At 48.6% G+C, this 21,175-nt stretch overlaps 1 protein-coding gene across 6 annotated transcripts in view; it reads right to left on the bottom strand.

Annotated features, from left to right (window-relative positions):
- The window catches only part of ACAP2 (ArfGAP with coiled-coil, ankyrin repeat and PH domains 2), a 103,263-nt gene that overhangs the window by 18,955 nt on the left and 63,133 nt on the right, over window positions 1-21,175 (bottom strand). For 4 of the 6 annotated variants that reach the window (XM_051991590.1, XM_051991594.1, XM_051991595.1 and 1 more), the window contains 7 exons: window positions 16,696-16,808; window positions 8,391-8,411; window positions 5,253-5,304; window positions 3,532-3,632; window positions 2,580-2,685; window positions 1,353-1,561; window positions 1,033-1,102 (listed from right to left, as the gene is read on the bottom strand). In XM_051991590.1, coding sequence (XP_051847550.1) covers window positions 1,033-1,102; window positions 1,353-1,561; window positions 2,580-2,685; window positions 3,532-3,632; window positions 5,253-5,304; window positions 8,391-8,411; window positions 16,696-16,808 — 672 coding nt within the window. The remainder of the gene's footprint in view (window positions 1-1,032; window positions 1,103-1,352; window positions 1,562-2,579; window positions 2,686-3,531; window positions 3,633-5,252; window positions 5,305-8,390; window positions 8,412-16,695; window positions 16,809-21,175) is intronic. The other 2 variants (XM_051991592.1, XM_051991593.1) reach the window with 1 other exon arrangement.

Raw genomic sequence — 21,175 nt, 5'->3', positions numbered from 1 at the left:
TTTCTGACTCTGCAACAGGCGGATTTCAAACCAGAAAGCCAAGCCTGAGAAGAAGGCGTTCTCATCTTAATACCCACCGTGCCCTCTGTACAGATTATGGCACCTCTCACTCGCCCAATCACCTGGTTAAACAAATTACAGCACATTGATATAATGGATCACTACCGTGCTGTGCTTTGTGAACCAACAAGTCCAGAGAAATGGGAGCAGCCCAGGGAGAAAGGGCCATGAAAACATGAAGATACAGACAGCAGAGCTACAACTCTGGTCATGGCACAGACGGATACATCAGTGATGGTGGAGGTCTCTGTTTAGTTTTGTGGAGAAGATGGGGTAAGACCCCAGAAAAGGGCCACATCCCCACTACTATGCAGTACCTAGTGGGCCATAGGGAGGAACTTGGTGGGATTTAAGTGGTAATGGCGCTGCCCGCTGGAATTCCCACAGCAAGCAGGGAGGAGTACTTGACAGGATGAGCTTGCAATTCCTTGGGAATCCCTTGCATTGACAAAATCGTCATGACCCCCAGTTGCTGCAGCCAATCAAAAGGCCAGATTATGATGTTAACCTCCCAGATTATTTTTCTCCTATAAAAGAACTTCCTGGTACCCCACTTCTCTCCAGGGCTCATTAGGAGCCATCTTGTTAACAAGTTCCACTAGGGAACTTAGCCCTCTGCTAATGGCTAAAAGTCCCACATGGAAATCAGCCCGCTGAGAGCTCAAGAGCTGAAGAGGTCTCTGCCTCTTCATTTGGAGACAGTCAAAAGCTACAAATTCTTTTGAGACACTTTGCTTCGCCGGCCCCAGACACCACTCTATTTTGGGGGTCCAAAGCCCCTGCTCCCCGGCATTTGGTGGGCTGGACCTGGAGAGTTCCGAAACCTCAATGTATTCTGGGGGCTCACAGGTAGTTTCCCCCTTTTTTTATGCTTTTTGTCAAGGGTGACTCGGTTGGTCGGAAAGGGAGAGAGATGGAAATGAAAGTGATGAAGAACCCCAAATGCTGGCAAATGAAAGCAGCTACGAGTACCTTGAGAAGCTCCGGCTCCCAGCTGTCCAAAGTTAAAGAGCGCACTTTGGAAAAGTGGACCCCAAGACTCCTGAACAGAAGGGAACGGCATCAATAAACAAAACTCTTTCCCGCTTCGGCGACGTTCCCCGGCCCCCCTCACCCCTCAGAGCCACGTGACCAGGCCCCGAGCCCCCGCGAGTTGCCCACACTCCTCACAAGCACTGGGGCGAGCCTCTGGCCCCCAGAAGCGGCTCTCCCCAGCACGCGGACAGGACACCCGAGGGGCCCCCGCTCCCAGGGTTCGGCAGGTGGAGGGGCGGGGGGAGGAGAGCACCTACCGGTGTATACCTGAGCACTCAATGCACAGGGTGATTCCCAAGTTGATGCTGGCCCACCGGGGGTCAGGCAGGCCACAGTCGCAGCAGCTGGCGTTGCCGGGAATGCACTGCACCCGCTGGAGAGCGCTCTCTCCTTTTAATAATTTCTCTTTTGACTCATTCCCAGATTCCAGGCTTCCCGTTGAGGGAGATGACTTCTTATCCAGCTTCTGGGGGAAGGAAAGGAAGAAGCAGGCTCTCAGGCGCGCGCCTCTGCTGGAGCTTCCGCATATTTTTACTTTACAGAAATACCCTACAGACAAGCCACGGTGGAGTTCTACGGAAGAGACGCCGCGCAGAAAAGCACGGACCGGCCGCTCCTGGTGCCTCGTGCTGAACCCCCGGCTGGGCCGGCAACGAGCGGGCGGAGTGCCCGGGGAAAGCTGGGTCAGCCAACCCTGCGGCTCCTAACTCTCACCAAAGCCGCTCTCCGCGGACTCAATTTCCCTATCTGTCCAATTCTCTCCAGCCCTCTCCAGCTCTCTGGCACCGTGATCGGCTGGTCGGAGGGGGAGGCGTCCACAAGGCCGGCTGCAGAGTTTAACCCAACAGGGAAACACGACGAGAGAAGAAGAGGCTAAGGGGGCACCGGGCACTGGGGAGACTCCCATCTAAGGGGCCACGTTGGATGGAAATTGCAGCAGGAGTAGCAGGGCTGTGGCTCCGAGGCGCCCACTATGCTTAACCCTGATCCTCACAACCCCGGGGAAGGGATTATCCCTGATGACTTGGCCAGGCTCACACCGCCAGGAAGTGGGGGAGGCACAATCTGCCCTCTGAGATCCCTGAGCGGGCATGGTGCCCGGTGGGTGGTGACTTCCCGCAGCCCCGAGGGAGGAGGGCTACCTGGAGAGGGCCGGGCACAGGGGAAGCCCCACGTCCGGCTTGGCTGGGGAGACCATTTCCTAGGGGAGCCTACGTGGAGGCAGCACATCTTCCAGAACACCTGCAAGCCCCCAGGGCCAAGCGGCTCCACTCTGATGGGGCCTGGGTGTGTGCCCAGTATGGGCCGAAGGGCTCCCACTGGCCTCCACCCCACAATGGTCTAGTCTTTCTTAAGTTCCAGCCTCAAGCTGCGCCCTGCCACCACATCGCTCAGAGCTCCCCCGCCACTCAGATAGTGGGGTCCTGGGGGGCTCCCGTGCCAGGGGCCCCCAACGCCCCCAGCAGACAGCACGCAATACTCACCTCCGCCTCATCCCCCTTTTCTCTATACGCAGTGGCGATACTGGTTTGGACGGCCTTAATCCACGCCTGGCGCAGCTTCTCGGAGTCGGCCTGAAGCATGCAGCTTCTGCAAAGAGACCAGGGTGCAGAGTCAGGCTTCTGGGCGGGCAGAGGGGCTGCCCTGTCACAGGTGGCAAGGCTGGGGGCAGCCCTGCTCAAGGAAACGACAGCCAGATCGCCCCCACTAGTTGGGTAAGGGATTCTGAGCTCCTCCCTCCACAAGATTACCAACCAGTGACTTGGGCATCAATGAAGCTCTGGGTCCTTTCTCAGGCCTGGAAAACCTCAGAGGCATCCAGGGGTGCCACAATGACCGGAGGGCTGGGCCTGCGGTCGGCCAGGATGCTTCCCAGCTGTGGGACCCCACACAAGTCCCTTGGCTCCCCCAGCAGAGTGCCCACCAGTGACTGCAGCAAGGGGAAAACGAGCACTACCCACTGTCCTGCAGACTCGAAAGCCTGCCACTGATGCCAGCTGTCACTGACCCTGTGGGCTCATGGGCACCCCAGAGCAGGAAAGGGACGCCAACCTCGCCAGCCTGAGCCTAGTTCAGTTTCTGGGCTGTGAGAAGGCCTGAGGGGGTGGTCACAACCGGGGCAGCAATTCTGGAAATGTGCCCAAATGGCAGGAAAAGTCCAACCCAGCTGGTCAGCCAATAAGCACATGCCAGGTCTGGGGCTCAGTGCCAGGATGCAAAGAAAGGCAAAGGACAGATTCTGCCCTTGAGGAATGAGGGAAAAAATTAATGGCACCGCGCTGACCAGTGATGGGGGCCGTGCCAGGCCCGGGGGGCAGGTCTGCACATCCCCTCTGCAGGGCACGTGCCCTCTGCCCCATCCAGCCCCCCTAATCCTCCCAGGGGAAGGGGCTCAGGGCCCGGCCTTGGGGGTCACCGGGAATGCTCCAGACTCACTTTGTGGGTGAGACCACCTCGAAGCAGAACCGTCTCTCGACATCTTCACAGTGCTTCACAGTGCAAAGCCTCAGATCTTCCACCACCACCGTGGGATTGTCCTAGGAGGGAAGCACAGCACAAGCTGGTGGGCGACCGAGGCCAGCCTCGAGGGGCAATGAGCCTCATGGTGGAGGGGGCAAGGGACAAAAAGCCCCCAACCTGCCCCAGGCCCAGGGAAGGAGCCTGGGCACGTCAACCAGGCAGAGCCGCCAGGAGCTTCCCCTTCTCCCGAACAAAGAGGTACGCCACAGGCGGGCGTACCGGAAGGCCGCAGGGCTTAGCCACGGGCCCATTTGCAAAGACCAAGACCCAGGCTGGTGTTGTGCCGTCTGGCAGGACCACTCCCCATTCATCTTCATTCTCCCTCTCGACTGCCCACAGCCATGGTATGGAGGCCCTGTGCCAGCTCATCGCCCTCCCTTTCACAGTAACCTCCTTGAGGAGTCACCAACAGGAGGGGCCTCTGCTGCTCCCCCTCAATCCCCTTAAAACCCCGCGGTCCAGCTCCATCATCCACCAGCCTCTCCAGAGTTCACAATGATCCTAGTTGTCATTCCTGCTGACAGCCTGGGCGAGGGATCGGCCTCTTCTCCGTTTTCCCAACCCTGCTCCTCTCTCCCCAACCCTCCCCTTCCAAACTCGCTCCTAAGCCCCTCCTCCCATCACTTCTCGCCCTGGGCCATCACCCCAGCTCCCACAGGTTCAATTCTCATCCCGAGAAAGATCTACCCTGCAGCCCTCACCCCTCCTGCCCTCCAACCTGACATCTCCGACCACCTCGTGAACATCCCCACCTGACGTCTCATCAACATCATGGACTCAACACGCCTCCAGACCGAGCCCCACAGACTTCCCGCTCAGCCTCCCTTCTTCCCTGCTGCCGTCCTCTTGGATCATCTCCAATCAGATCTTTGGGACATCTCCCCCATACGTCCCTCCTCTCAGATCAGCCCAGGCCCCTCAGCCCACATGCTTGGACTACTGTAAGGGTTGCTGTGGGGTGGGGTCCGTGCGTCTCCAGTCTCTCCCTTCCAGCCCTTCCCGAAGTGATCTTCCGAAAGGGAAGCTAGATCACACCATTTACCCCTCCCTCCCTTCAATAAACCCCACTGGCTTCCGGTCACCTCCAGGATAAAAGATCAATCCCTATTTCTCCTCCTCGCCCTTTCCACTCACAACACTGGCCCCTTTGTTTGCCCAAGGACAGGCTGGAGGCCTGGAAAGTTCTCCCTCCTCTGTGCCAGGTGCAGCTCAGACTCCACGTCCTGCAGTGAGCCCTTCCTGGTCCCCACTCACGCCAGCGCCTTCCCCGAGATTGGTGGCTGCGTGTGTCACGCCCCATTTCGTTAACAGCTAACGTTAACATGGCGCTCCCTACACGCTGAGCACGTCACAGTGACCACGCCGTGTGGCAGCGGGTGCTGTGATTCGCCCTATTTTCAGCAGAGAGGGGTTACGTGGCGCGTAAGGCCTCCACAGCCAGGAAGGGCAGGAGGCCAGATCTGAAGTCGGCCCCCTCGGGCTCCAGGAGGGAAAGGGTCACATTTGCACTTTTTTTTGCATCTGTATGTAAGGCTGAGCACAAAGCGGGCACTTCCCGAAGCCTGCAGCTGCTCAGGAAGACTCACGGCTCGAGCCTTTGGAAATGGCCAGGACTCCCCAGCCAGAGTGGCACCTACCTTGAATTTTTTCTGGTATACCAGCTGATTATTCTGTATTGAGAACCAGCGTCTAAACAAACAGAAAGTAACCGAGTTATTTGCGAACATTTTTTATTTCATTTGCTGATCAAAATAACATTTTTACTTTTGGAAAACTAATTCAAATCAGCCACAAAATGAAATTTTTAGAACTAAGTCATGACCATTTTTGTCAGTAGGAGATGCATATGACAAAACAGAAGGATGAAAAAGGGGGAAAGCCAGCATTTTTAAACTGCAGAGTTTAATTTTGATTAAAGGAAATACAGTTATTGGAATTAGTTCCTCTATGGCACATGAGTGGCTAACAAATATTATTCTTTAGTATTCCCATATTAGATAGAAAAATTAGCATTGCAAAAAAAAAATCACCCCATCTTTTTAAAGTAATTCTTTGTAAAGAACTTCAAATAATGGGGTTGTTATTTTTTGTGTCTGGATGGAGATGAACATTGCAGGAGTAGAAAAGGGAGAAAGAATGGATGAGAAGGTACTTTTCTATTCCATGTCACCCATCCATTACAGGAAATGTCAAATCAATGCTCTTTTGTAACTGCTAAGCTTTCCTACTGAAGAGGGGCAGACAACTCATCACACTTAATTGGAGAAAACCGAAATCCAGGCCTGTGTGGGGGCCGGGGATGTGCGTCCATCCAGACCATACAACCCCCAACTTCCGCTCTGAATGCTTCCAAACCGTAAGCCCCAAATTAGGCGGCCCGTACGCCTTGTCATCCAGGCTGATTCCCTGTGCATTGTGTAGCAACGGGCGCTGCTCCTGCTCACCAGAGTGCCTGGGATCTCCTTCGGAAAAAAAGATCCGATGTGCTAACACGGACTCCTTCTGAGCTCCAAGAAGCCAAAGCTAAAGGACCCCCATTCTTGTAACTTCGCCGCTTCCATCAGGCCACCCATTAAAGGAAGCAAAATCCCTTGAGCTTCAAGCTACGCCATTCCAGCCACTTTCCATTAGCCTCACGGAAGATGGTTTCAATTTCAAATGTTAGTACTTAATCTATTAGCAGGTGGAAATTCTGCCTTTTCATTCTAACTACGACACACAGAAGTGTTCCACAGAACAACTGCGGCTCCTAAGAGCCCTCCAGTTACCAAGATGAAAGCCACGTCTTACAGGCAGGGAAAACCTCCATTCCCAAGGCAGTGGGTTCAGCCAGCTCCTCCTTTTGCTATTAAGTTCTCTTCCTCTTGTATTGCCTTTGCCATCTAACAAGACAGCTGGCAGAGCCAAGCACCCAGGTGCCCGCCCGGTACATGTCACTTCTATAGGAAAATCCCCAAAGTGCAGGCTAGGGAAGGAAGACATTCGGGAGTTACTCTTTGCTCCTGGCCACAGTTGGTTAGATGGGTTAAAGTGATGTCTACACACGCAAGAGAGTGAGCCCAGCCCAGCCACACTGGAGAACATGCAATGGAACAGATCTCTGGTAATGAGCAAATGCCTGCACTCGCTCAGGGACGCAGAGCGACTCTCAATTCCGCCTCCATCTGCTGTGTTGTCGCGGACAGAGAGAGTGGCCGAGAGTTTCTGCTTTTGCAAGGCCTCATGGGAAATATGTGACAAGCTGCCAAACTTGTGGCTATTTTAGAATGTTTTTCTCAAAAGGATCATGGGAAAGATGGCCACTGAGCTCATCTGCCTGGCACTGCTACAGGCAATGGGGAATTCTGTCTGCGGACTGTGCGCATTCACTCTGCAATTCTACCCTGACATCACTCTGGCCCAGTCTGCTGAGATTCTGCTCAGTTCTGTACACTTGAAGAAAGCAGATTAACTTAGCAAACAAAACTAGGGAAGCTACTGAGGAAAACAAAAATGAAATAACAGATCTCAGAGCCAAAGCAACAACAAAAGGGTGGGTGGAATCATCGCTCCTCTCGACTCCTCATGAAGTGGTCCTTCCCTACTCCCCCTGGCTCTCAAGTGACTCTAGATTCTTTTTTTCCCCCTAAATTCCATTAGGGAATAGACATACGGCAGATCAGTGTGAACGTGTGAGCAGTGGCTGGGAAGGGGGGGATACGAAGGTCCGCCAACTAACAAGGAAATCTATTTTTGACACTATACAATTCCTGATCCTGGAAGTACTCTCAGCAAGTGAAGAATCCAACTTCAAATGGCCACATCCAACTGTGACCCCAAATTTTGGGATGCCAGCTACACTGCTATCATGTGAACACCAGAATTTTCTATTTTCAGTGACTACAATGAAAGCCAAAGGCATATAATACATGAACTTCAGGAAAGGAAACAGAGTCTACCTAAGACAACTGTAGAAATAGTCTCAGCTTAATATCATGCACTTCATATGTAAGAAAGACAGCCAGGACTGAAGGCCAGAAAATCAAATCAGGAAAAATGAAATATTCCTGTTGATTTTTTTTTAAAAGAATAGATTATGAGGACTTTAAAATCAAATTTTTGGAGGGCAGTGCGACCAAATGGTCCACTGCTCTCTGCCCCACCAGCTTCAGCTCTCGGTGCACACTAGTCTCATAGCTATGCTTGAAGTCAAGAACAAAGGTCAGCTTCCTATTTCCACACTAAGCTCAGCTTCATCCCCAACATCAAGAGGTGGCCTAAAGGACTAATTCATTCATGTTCTCATGGGAGACACTGCAGCCGAAAAGAGAATACGCCTGAAAGTGGGCAACCTATATAATGCTGATAATGTCAAATTCTACTTATTTGCTTCCCTTCTGTCTTTTTAAAGCAAGACTATGTAAACAAAAGGATCTGGAAGCTATGTAGAAAAGACTCAATATTTTTTGGTCACAGAACTAGGGGTTCCTACTGAAAGCAGCCGCCACAATCTTCCCTCACGGCCATCATGAAGTGGTACAGAGATTGGTCTATTTCTCTTGGGCACGGGATATGGGATACGACAAATACTCCTCGACAGGTTAAAAATGGGACACTGTAATAATAGATTTTCCCAAGAGCTCTTCCATCTTGATGGTTCAGATTTGGTATAAAAAGAGACTTTCTATCCATTGCAAGTAATCCACATGAAAAGTCAACAGAGGTTAATTGTGAGCTTTCTCATGCCAAAAGAGAACACTGGAAAGGGCGGAAAAAGAAAAGAAGCTAATTGGTACCTGATGTGATCTGGCTTTCTCCTGTCATGTGAAAAAATGGGGCAGGATTAAAACATAAGGGAAAGGGAGAAAAAAAGAATGAAATGCAAATGAGCAAAATAAGCAAAAGGCCGAGCATGATGTGAAAACCAAGCAAGAATGAAGTGACCGCCTGAAAAAAAAAGGCACGGTCAGCCCAGCCCTGCAGGTCACAGCCAAATGCCTGCACTCACACGGACCCAACCCTCACGTAGCCTAACATCAGACTCTAGCCCCAGGGGACAAGCAGCCTTGGGAAATCTCCCTCCTTAGAGTCATGTTTGTCAAAGAGCAAAATAAAATACAGAGGCATACAAGGGAAACCATTCTAGTGAGATACAATGATCAAAAGATATTTTTCCTAAAGTTTATGAGTCCCAGATTTGGCACAAATTCTACTCAGAGAATTCAGTAATTTGGGTCAAGTAATTTTTTTTAATCCAAAAAAATATACTACAGATTTTGAGAGGACCTTATTCCAGGCTCCTTTGCAGTAATGTAAGAGACAATCTTGGATCCACGACACAAATGTTCATGCAGTCTTCGATCTGACTCCGGAGTTTTGTCCCACTGCCATCAGAACCAGGCAGCCAACACTTCCCACTCTGTTCTCACTTCTACACCTAGAACTTGTCTTTGTTAAGATCTAAATGATGGGGTTTCTAAGAAGACATTGGGGGTCAGAGGGTTTGGGAATTTTATCAGGATGCATCTCAGGGATGCTGAGCAGCACTTCTCTGATATGTCATGATGCTCTATCACAGCTACCATTCCTCTGACTTAAGCCCCTTCCATCTCTAGCTATCCTCCAAAGAGTTCCCAAAGTGATAAGCACAAAACTAACCTATTGCTTCTCTACTCAAAAACTCTAGGGGCTCCGTCCTGCTAGGAGGATCAATTTCTATCTTTTCTGATGTCATATATTTTATGGTCCTCTGATTTTAGGAGGGCTTCTGTTCTAAACAATAAGTCAGCACATTTCCTTTTATACACTCTCCTCCCCTGTAGAAGTGTTCTTTCATGATACTTCCTTCTACAACTGAAATAAGATTCCCCCTTTCTCTCTACCTGTTTTAGTCTTCATACCTTCCATGGCTTCCTCTCCCTCAATCCTCTTCGCTGAGATCTTTGCCTCATAATTTATAGGAAAAAACTGGATTAGTTCTTTTCTTTTCCCCTTTCCCCAATTCCCATCATTCAGATACCTTCTGTCCCTCTTTCCTCCTTTTCCCATCTCATATGATGAAATAACCTCATTCCTGACCAAAATCAATCCTCTCCATGCACAACTGATTCCCTTTCATTCTATATCCCCCAGCAAACTGCCCCCTACTTTCATTTGTCTTCTATCTCTCCCTCTCTACTGGCTACTTCCTAATTCCCACAAAATGTTCTAGTCTCAATGTAAAGGGCTGAAACTTTGAGTAAGCGCACTGGATTCAGTTAACTGAGCACTTAAGACTAATTACCCATTGTACAATACTCTATTAGCTTATGCTTGGAAAATGGCCCTTCCCACTATTCTGGGCTGGCTCGATCTTTTGGTGTATAGAGAGAATTGTAGGAGGGATTAGGGGGTGGAATAAGACAAGTCAGGGTCACTTTGGCGGTAGTCAAGGAGAAGGAAGGTCATGGAGATCTTGCTTCCATTCCCTTGACTTCTACCCCTAAAGACCAAGAATAAAGACCAAGGACTTTTGCTTATCCTGACTCTGGCTGATTCTAAGGCATCCAGGGTGCTAACCTGGACTTCACATCTCCCTTGGACTGATAAAACCCTTTCTAGGATCTTTCCATCCCTGGTAACCATTGTCATCTAATTTCATCATTTATTTTTCAGTAAATAAACTCTACTCTTCTCCCTCTAGATGTCTTCATTTGGTGAGCTCATCATCTCCAAAAGATCGAATGACCATCTCTATGTAAATGATTCACAAACCTACTTATCCTGCCCCAGCTTCTCTGCTAACCTCCAATCTCACATCACTTAACTTGCCTCTTAGACAATTCAAACTAGATGTTCAGCAGATGTTCAAATATCCACACCAGAACTCATTCTCCTTCCCTTTAAACCTTCCCCCTCCTTCCTACTTTCCTAATTACTGTGGAAGGCAATTGCCCTACTTCCTGTCCCTCAGACTTACAACCTAACAATCATCCTGGATCTCTTACTCTTTCTCACTTCTCCTATTCAAGCTGTGGCCAAGACCTCTTATTTCTTCTCAGCAGCATCTCTGGTCAATTTCCCTCCCAGCAGCATCTCTGGTCAATTCCCCCACTGCAGCATCCCTTGTTGATTTCTCTTCTGCAGCATCTCTGGTCAATTTCCCCTTTGCAGCATCTCTGGTCGATTTCCCCTCTGTAGCATCCCTGGTTGATTTCTCTTCTGCAGCATCTCTGGCCAATGTCCCCTCTGCAGCATTTCTTCGATACTTGCCTTCTTTCTTCTGACACAGCCCTCACCTCTCTTCACCTCACACCTGGATTACTGCAATAGCCTTTTCAGTGACTGTGCCTGCCTCAAGTCTCTTCCTACTCTAGTCCACCCTCCGTTCAACCACCAGTCATTTTTCTAAAGTGCAGATCTGATCCTCTCATCTTTCTACTTAACCAATTCCAGTAGCTCCTTCTTGCCTCCAGCACATACCAAAAAAAAAGGGCAATTCAAACCCCTTCATAACTTAGCCCCTCCTACATCTACCAGTTTTCTTAAATCTTACTTGCTACCACGTACATACTCTTTGACCCTATAACTCTGGCCTTGTGTTTGTTCCATGAACAAGATCTCCACCTTTTGATTCTGAGGCATTCTCTAAGCATTCCCAAGGCCTGGAATGTTCTCACTTCTCCACTCCAACTACTGAATACCCTAGTTTTTTTTTTTAAGTCCTAAGTAAAATCCTACTTTTTGTTAATTATTTCCTACTTATCCCGTATATAGCTTGTTTTGTATAAACTGTTGCTTCCCCCATTAAACTGTAAGCTTTTAGAGGACAGGGACTTTGTTTTTGCATCCTCAGCACTTAGCATAATAATTGGTACATGTAGTCTTTCAGTTGTATCCAAGTTCTTGTGACCCCATTGGGAGGTTTCTGTGGTACACATATTTATATATTTGAGTGGTTGGTCATTTTCTTCTCCAGCTCATTCTGCAGATGAGAAAATTGAGGCAAGTAAGCTAAAAAACTTGTCCAGGATCACGCAGCTAGTGTCTGAGGCTGGATTTGAACTCATTCCTGCCTGACTCCAGACTCTACATTCTATCCACTGCCCCATCTAATCAAGCCACTTGACATATACTAAGCTCTTAATAAATGTTTATTGATTGATTTTCTTCCTTCTTTTGCCTCTTTACCCAATCTTCTGTAAGCTCTCTTCTTCTCGAGACTATGGGAGTTATACTTTCTCTGTTATTCTTTTGACTTAACCCAAGTATATTTCCTTCTATCTTCTTCCTCTCATTTTTTTTTTTTAAATGAGCCCTCTCATCCTGAAATTTAGTCCCATAAAAACAGTGATCTATCTTGAGACAGGATATTAAGAAGTTTAGTCTTTCCTGTTTCAGGTCTGTTTCTCTATTGTCAATTCTATTTGCTTCATTCTTCCTGGTTGCTTTAGGCTGCTCAGTTTGTTTGCCTCTGGTATTGAGTTGTCCCAAATATTTAGTTCAGGTTTGGTTTCTTTCTAAGAAAGCTCTGAGTGTCCCTTTTGTATTAGATAGCCTCCTTTTCTCATTCATGATTAGGAACAGGTTTGCAGGGTGGGTCACCTTGGATTCTACCTAGAACTCCTTTTCTTTTTAAAATACACTATACCATTCTGTTCTAGGGTTTCTGGCAGAGTCACAACAATTATGCATTATTAGAATCGCTTTTCCTTTATGTTTGATCCTCTTCTTGGGAATATATAGAATTTGTTGTTTGACATTGAAATTATATATTTTAACAACCATATATCCTGGAGTTTGCATCAGAGATGGGTTTTTTCCCCTTTCTGAAAACAATCTATGAAATCTTTCAATTGGTACTTTAGTTTTCTGTGTTCAAGTTCTGGGCAGTTTTCTTTATTTGGCATTCAGATTTTTGTATTGTAATTCTTCTGTGTGACCTATAATCCTTAAGTTGTCTTTGAAATCATATTTTTAAAAACATTTCACTTCTCTTCTTTCAGATTGTCCTTCATTTCTGTGTATTTGCATTCCCAATCAGTTATTCTCTTTTTTGCTGAAGACTTGCCAATGTGGATTCGAGTTTTTTCTATTCTTCCAATTACATCCGCTCCATTAGCCATAGCCTTGCATAATTCTTACTTCTCTTTTAAATCATTCAGGCACACCTGCTATGTTCCACTCTCTCAGGAATCCACAGGGTACCAGAGGACTAATTCATTTTCCTGTGACTTATAATATTTATTTACAGATATCTAGAATTATTTTACTGATGGAGGTCATATTCCCTTCTGTTATTAATATCTTCCTTATTGGTTTATCTGCTTATACTCAAGATTTTTAACTGAATTCTTGGGTGATTTCCCTCTTTTTCTTTATATTCCCCTATTGTCACAGTCCCCTTAGACTGAACTTTCCCCTGGGGACTAGACCTGAAGCTTGATTCATTCCCTTCCCAAGCTGGTCATGATACCAGTCTTAGTCTCTGCCTCAAATGATTTCTGCATGGGAGGATAGGAAGAAGAGAAGACAGAAGGGCTCCAGCTGGTGCTGCTGCTACACTCTTTACTTTGAGCAGGTCTGGTAGATCCATAGGCACTCTGGTGTCCCACACCAAGAAGTTCTTTCTGTTGCTCACTCTCACACACTGCCATGCTTCAGTACCAGCAAGAACAAGTTTCTGCTTTTTGATTTTCTGTGGCACTAGGAGCAGGGGAAGAGGGGGAAAGTGGTGGGAGTGGTTGTATGTAACTAAGTTGAGGGATTGGCTTGTACAAGCCTCTTGGAAAGTGGAGATTTGTAATGTTCTTCTCTTAAGTATAATCTTCTCATAACAGAAATTGGTGGGGCACAGGGTGCAGAATCAATACTTTAGGGGTGAGTGATTAGTCTTTTTTGCTATCTATCTGAATTACATATATGCTTATTCTTCCTTTCCCCCTCAAAGTAGCCTACTTACTACCTCTACAAATCCTCACATGTACACTCAGTTTCCTAAACCTGAAATGTCCTAGACCTCACCAGACTTTCTAATTTGCTTAAATCCCAAAAAGCACCTTCCTCCCTGATTCAGGGCCCTCATGCCCTGAAAAGTCAATAAGGATTCTGGCCCATCCCAACTCACTTTGCACCGCCTATGAATGCTTTCTTTTCTAATGATTTCTCCAGGGGTGCTCACACACACGCACACACCTGTGAGCTCCCCAAAGCCTGAAATCCTTTCTAACCAAAGCTGGGCCAATAGGATCCCAGTGAAGGCTGAAAAGTAGTGAAAGCACCACTAAAAATGATGACTGGAGCATATCAGGTCTAGTTTTTCAATCACTTTTAATGAGACCTCTTATTAGAGAGTAGTCTACAGAGGAACCTAGACCAATGTTTATACATACAGTAGTTTTCTTGTTTATATGGGTGCTTTTCTTTCAACTGATGTAATCTGTGGGGCAACAAGTTTCCCCCTAAGTAAAGTAGAGTCCCCGGGTCTTGAATCCAAATGGCCTCCCAGGCAGTTAGAGCATATCTGCCCTGTTCTCCTAGTGTGTCATATTTGATGTCCAGCCTCGTGGTGACTGAAAACTCTTCCGGGACCCAGTGAGCCCCATGGACTGAGAGACAAAGAAGCCTCGGCGCCTGGCAGCTGACGGGAGCGTGTGAAGCTGGGCCCCCCTCCAACACACCCTCTCCGGTTCAGAAGACAAAAGCCAGGGGCATGGGAAAGAGCCGAACCAGCCGAAGGAAAAGGCAAGATCTGGGACAAGTTACACACTCAAGGTTCGGAGCCAAAAAGCACAAAGGCCGCAGTGGATTCAGGGCCGGGAATGCGGAGCGGCAGCTAAAGGCAGTGCCGAGAGAGGAAGGGACGCCTGCTGCTGCAGCCCTGAGAGGCCCAGGCCTCCTGCTGGGAGCGGGCTCCACAGCCCGGCAGAGACTTCTCTCTGGGTATCGTAGCAGCTGCCCACTAGTTCTTCTGTCATCCAGAGAAGACCGTTACGTCCTTCTTCGTGAATCCTGTCTGTTTTAGCATTTTGATGGAAATGGCCGGTCATTCTGGACCACGGGATGACCCCGTGAATATCACACAAACGGAGATGAAGACGAAGAGATTTTTCTCCGAAACTGAGAGCTGCCATTTCCAATCCCAAGGTGAAAGCATTCTAGCTGCACCCACCGGTGCTCATTTTAGAGAAGCGGGCAGGATCACACCGGAACCTCCGAGTTAGGCAGACCCATGACTTCATCAGGGTGAAACCTGGCAGACCCTCAGGCCCTCTGGCCGCTCAGGATGGGGCAGAGGTTCTGCTGGAACCAAGATCTTTCTGATTCTAAAGCTGGCTCCCTCTGACCAAGTGATGAGCAAGAAGTCTCTTTTCTGAACAGTTTAGTCTTATTGATTCTTTATATCAGTTCATGGAAATAACAAAATAACAACCTTAAGGAAAATTACTTTTTCTTCCCCAAGAGGAGACTGGCTCCTTTAGCCTCTGATTCCCCTGTTAGCTCCAAGTCTCCACTTGGCAGGTCCGCTATCTTGGCCCTGCAGCAGGATGGCTGAGTGGGTGCAACGCTGTCTCTCCTTCCTGGCTCTCTCCGGACAGTCCCTGACAACTCGAGGCCTTCGTTCTCAGCCCTGTGTCGGGCAACAGAGCTGCCCTCTTCCCAAGAGCACAGTCGAGCTGTTCTGAGCCAAGTCTTAGCCAGCTATAGTCATGTGACCCAAGAAGAACCAAGTCAGTGGCTGGCATAGACCCATCTCCAGTCTGAGGTCTTTCTCCCAGAAGTCACTGCCATCAGGAAAAAACTCCCAAGAGGGGCATGGATCTCCCACAACATGTGAACCCCCCAGGAAGCCAAAATCAGGTTCTTTAGAGGGCAAGGATTTGCCATGTATTGTGAACACTGGCACCTAGCACAGGACCTGGAATACATAGGAGGAGCTTAAGAAAAGCTTACAGACCTGGAAAAAATCAGTAACAAAAATGACAGCTACACCCAGGGTTTAGTCTACATCTTAAATAAACAAATAAACAAATAAATAAATAAACAAATAAACAAAACTGTGTTTCTCTACTGTCTAACATTTAACTAAATGTAACACTAAAACCTGCAGATACGGTAAAAACCCACCACTAAATTTCCTCGAAAAGCAGATTTTGTAAAAAAAAAAACCCCCCACACACAAAAGAGACTCCAACTCTCACGGATGCTCAATTAGCCATCTTGTTTTGGCCCTTCTCTTTTCAGAGAAAAATGAATTGGGACACGAGAAGCTGCAGTTAGTGAGCTGGGACAAAACACTAACTCCCCTCAGAAGTGGCTCCAAGGGCCTCGGCCTTCAGGTCTCATCCTATTCTCCCTAATTCTTCGATGATGTCCCTGCTGCTTGTTCCCTAAATGATACCAAAGCATAGAGAGGCTCGATCACTTTTACAGGATTGCTCCCAACTCAGAAAAGTCCCTAGGAAACCCGTCCACTGTGGCAGTCCCAGACAAATCAAACCTCGCTTGTTGGCGGCTTCCCTACACGGGGCTGATGGATGCTAAGTGAGACCCGCACCCCATGAGTGTGGGATATCTCCCAGAGTGCTCTCTGGCCCTAAGAGCTTCAAGGGAGGTGTGAATTTACAAAGTTACACAGTTAACTTTGTGACTCTCCCATACTTGTGAATTCCAATGAGAAAAGATATGAACACAAGCATTGTATCAATTAGTTCTACTCAGTACCTTGTTTCAGGTTCTGGCCGAAAACATCTTGTAAGATCAGATCAGTGATACTGAACCAGGCTAAATTAGATAATCATTGTCTCTATTAACTCTAATGACTTAATTTGTAAAGATTCCTACAACTGAGTATTGCAGGTCCCATGTGTTGGCTATACTGTGCAGAAAAAAAGAGCACAAGCCTGGTCATTTGTAAGGACCAGCAGACTTTTTGGTGTCATTGACATAAACAAATGGGCTCTTTTAATTTTTAGAACTGAAGATTCCTGGTATAATGACTCCCCCACCTTTTTCCCTAAAATACAACTTGTGTGATCAAGTGTAAAAGCCTGAGAGCAGGGGAAAGACAGAAAATGGAGGTTGCACAGGAGTGTGGAGAAGTGGGTATTTAAAACACGTTACCTGTTCCAAGTCTTGAAGGCGTTACTGGCTCGTTTGAACAGATAGCCTTCCATGACAATGCCATTGGCCGCATCCACGTTATATTCTAGCTTGGTATCGTCCGTGGAGAAATCCTAGGTCAAACGACAGAGAGAATCTTTAAATGGCGTTTCAGTTCAAGGCGGGGCACTTTTTGGAGACGGCGGGTCTGGGCTCTAGACTGATTATTACGCCTGCGGCACAGGAGGCAAAGGCTCGGGAAGACAAGGAGACTGGTGCCGTGGCTGGACAATCCTCATGGGAGAATTACCCTCACCATTGTTTAGAGACACCGAAAACTCTCAGCTGGTCAAAAAGCATCAGGCAAATTTTAAAACCTGCGTGCACGGTATCTGATGGCCGCCCTCGGGGGCTGGCCCCCGATCGGCTTCTCCCTCGTCTGAGCGTGATGCAGGCTTGGAGGGAAAGGCGTGGGGGTGCAGGGAGGGCCCCGACAGGAGAGGCTGGACTTATGGTGCCTGGCTCTAGGCCCGGGCTGAACCAGAACAGAAATGGCAAGAAGCCAGACTTTGGCTCCTCGAGAGGAGAAGCATCTTTAGTCTAAAGAGAGCCAACAGACCATTAGCGCTTCAAGGGCAAGTGGTGGGAACCACCGGGGGCCTTTAAGCAGAAGCTGGACCACCACCTCTCAGGGTCCCCCAGAGGGCAGGAGCTTCTCTGGTATTGGACCTGTTCAAAGATAAACTGATTCTTCAGTGGTCAGGCCTGTGAGGGGGGCAGAAGCGGACTGAGGGCGGATCTCCCAAGGGATGGGTGTGGCACATGCCCCAGAGGCTCCCCACTGCCACCAAAGTCAAACAAGGCCAGGGGCAGGCTGGTGATTAATAGGGTGACTGTCCCAGGCTTACAGAGAGTTAACTGGCTGTGGACAGTCAGACCATCGACCTAAGTGAAGAGCAAAGAGAAAAACGAGAAAAACCAATGGTGTACAAGAGAAATAACTTAACCTCAAACTATTCAAAAAAAGTGAAATCTGGGGAAACAGACAATAGAAACTGTAGCTAGAAGTTTAATTAATGCAAATTAAATGTCCCAATAAGCCCCCAAAGTTCAGAAAGTCCTTTACTCAATAACTATGTGACTCAGTTTCCAAATGGAGAAATGGCTGCCAAAGGCAGGGATCAGGACTAAACCCATCAGCCAGCTGACAAACCAAGATGGTGGATGACCTCGAATGGGACTGTTTCACAGGACAGAGGAGCATTTAGGGATGAAACTGGAAGGCAGATCCCAAAGAGAAGATGCAGTCTGCTCTGCCAAGGATGCGGATCTCACACCCTTAGAGTGCTCTGGAAGAGACGGGAGACCCAAGAGAGCAGGTCTGAAGAAGCAAGGTGGGATCCAGCACAAGGCGGGGGCTAGCAGCAGCGCAGCCAGGAGCGCTGAGCAATGGACACCAAGGCGTCAATCTGGGAGAGGGGAGCCCAGGGACGAGGACACACTCCTGCGCCTTCTCGGAATGAGTGACGGCAGCCGAGGGAGTCTGGAGCCACCATGCTGCCCGTCACTACAACAGGGGTGGAGGATCCTCCCAGACATCGAGGAGCACCCTTTGCTGCAACACCGACACCATGGACTGGTTTGCAAACTGCGCCTCTATTTCTCCTCGGTCTCTCTGTAACTGGAGCCAGAACACACGAGGTCCATGATGGCGGCTGCCTTAGAGCGCAGCACTTGCAGCTCCGGGAGAGGCCTTGTGGAGGAGGCTGAGCGGAGGCTTGCTTTGGATCTGCTCGGAAGCCTCAGATACCCCTGCAAAGGAACATGAGCGAGCGGGGGAAAGCAAAGGCAAGTACTTCAGCTCCGATTCTGCTTCTCAAAGATATCGAAGATGACGGAGCTATGTGCCTCCCATATATTTATGCACAATGGGACCAAGACAAGAAATGCCAGCTGGGAGCAATGAGGGACAAGGGGCAGGTGATTCCATCTGTGGCTGAGCCAGGACCACCTGGAGGGGTAGCCCCTGCAGGAAATGGGACCTTTTCAGCCTGCTCAGGTGGGTGCCTGCGGAGGGGACACAGGGGTGGTAGACACAGCCACAGACATGAAAGCAGGGGGCGGTGCGAGAAGAGGGTCTGGCAAAGGAAGAGCTCGCACTTCCTGAACTTGTCTTCTTTCTTCTGGGTCCAAACATCCAGAATGAACTCCCTGAGTCCAGGCCCAGAGAGCATCCACTGCCCCACCTAGCTGCCCCTTTCCACACTCACCCCTCTCCATACACAATAAAGGCCCCCAAGATTGGCATGTTGCTGTGTTTCTCCAGCAAACACAACAAATGCACCACAGAGAACGCTTCCAAGGCCTACACTGCTTTAGGCTTTTTGCCCAGAGTCATCCAGCCAGAAACTGTCTGGGGCTGCATTTGAACTCAGGTCCTCCTCACAGCAGGACCATGTCCTGGACACATCCACCCCACTGGTCTCGATGAAAACCAAGATGCCCCACAAGTCAGCATCACAACCTCAGAAAACAAAACAAACTCAAGGGCTGCCACCTTCTCCTAGGAATTATAAAGCAGGGAAAGCACAGGGAGGCTCAGTCAATGGCGCGAGGGCCGCCCTAATGCTCCTCATCCACCTCTCTGAGCCACCTGAGCAGACAGGACCCCAACAACCAACGCACTTCAATGACACTTAATGTTTCTGTAACAGAAATGAGCAAAGGCCCTAGCCTGCGGAGTCTGATTTTGCAGGTGGTAACTCTCTCCTGAAGTCACTCACTCAAGTAACACAGAAAAGGGAACTGATCCACACCCTTTCTACTTCCTTTTCTCCTTCCTCCACTTTAAAATCGTGAAATTATGATTTCCTTGTTTGAAAACTGCTTTTTTAAACAAGACCAACTGAGCAGGCTCCAACAGGCCAGAATGAAGCCCTGGATGCTACATGCATACATGTCAGATTCTCCGGCTCTTCTCTGTAGCATGGTCAGAAACTGGGGCCTCCATCAGCACGCTCACAACGGAGGGACATCTGTTCAGGGGGGTAAGGGGAGGAGAGAAGAAGGAGCACAGGATCATCAACCAATTGTAGAGTGCCATGGAAAAAAAGAAAAAAAAGACACCATCCAAGAAGCAAGGACACAGTTATGGAAGGACAGATGGGCATCCCAGAGGCTGCTCGAGAACTCTTTAGAACTCCAACAAATTCACACAATTTCCCACAGCAAACATGTGGAAGACACGGACAAGAGGGACAGAGAATGAGAATTTGAGGAAAGATTGCTAAGTGCACTGGACTGGGGGTGGGAAGGCATGACACCCTGGATCCCTGCCAAAGGAAGCATCTCAAAATGCACACACAGCATTTCTTCCTTGAAATTTTTGAATTAATTATGAGTGATTTCTTATTTCACCATATTGTTTGGGATCAACAAAAAAATCTTTTCAATAGAAATCAGGTATCAGGACACATCCTTAAGAGTATTTCAAAACAGGTAACACAGACCATGGAATCTTCCTTTATGCTATATCCCCCCCCCCCCCCCCCCCCCTGAAAGGGACAAGTTTTTGTCCCTTTAACAGATGTTCATCGTTGGAATTGATTTGGAACAGGAGGTGGGTTGGTTGCTGCCCTTCATGCTCAAAGAGGACCAAAAGCAGCTCAGAAGGCTCCATATCCTCAGGCACACACAGTCCACGTCAACATCTGGAGTGGGGACAGCTCTACTTTTGGGCCTTCTTTGAGCAGGCGCCCTGTGCTGGGCGATCCCGGCCCACGGTCTCCCATATCGCACAATCGATCCCAAAGTTCTTTGGAGAGACCTTGAGAGTGTCCTTGTATTTATTCTGCTGATCTCCAAGTGAGCACCAAGTGGCAATTCTCTGTAAAACTGTCTTTTAGGCAAACCACATGGCCAGCCCAATGGGATGGGGCCATGAACAGTAGCATGTGGACACTTGGCAGTTCAGCTGGAGCGAGGACCTCAGTGTCTGGCCCCTGACTCTGCCTGGCGATCTTCAGAATCTTCCTAAGACAATCCAAACGGAAGCGTCTGTTTCCTGACCTGGCGCTGGCAGATGGTCCAGATTTCACAGAGCCTCTGTGGCCCTTCTGGCAGGCAGGCAATCTAAGGTCTCAGGAGGTACCTCCACAGCCGGAACACAATATTCCTGCTGCAAACACACCAATGCACGCTCACGGGCACAGCCAGCACAAGTGTGGGGCAAACAAAACAGCAGAAACCATTGCCAATAGCTCCATCTCTAGGGACTCTGTGGCACCTCAGACAGTCTTGGAGGTGTCTCCTGGCTGTTTTTTAAAATTGCCACCCTCTCCCCCACAGCCTTCACTTATGACAACATCTTAAACACAAAGTCTTTTAAAGACAAGACGTTCTCCTGAATGAGGAGTTCGTTTTAAAAAATCTTTGCAAGATATCTCTAATGAGCTTTTGAAAACCAATGAATCTCTAAGTACAAATGACGAAGACTTCATCA

This window comes from Antechinus flavipes, chromosome 3 (genome assembly GCF_016432865.1).
Source record: "Antechinus flavipes isolate AdamAnt ecotype Samford, QLD, Australia chromosome 3, AdamAnt_v2, whole genome shotgun sequence".
Lineage (NCBI taxonomy): Eukaryota > Metazoa > Chordata > Mammalia > Dasyuromorphia > Dasyuridae > Antechinus > Antechinus flavipes.
This window is presented reverse-complemented; position numbering and strand designations above follow the sequence as displayed.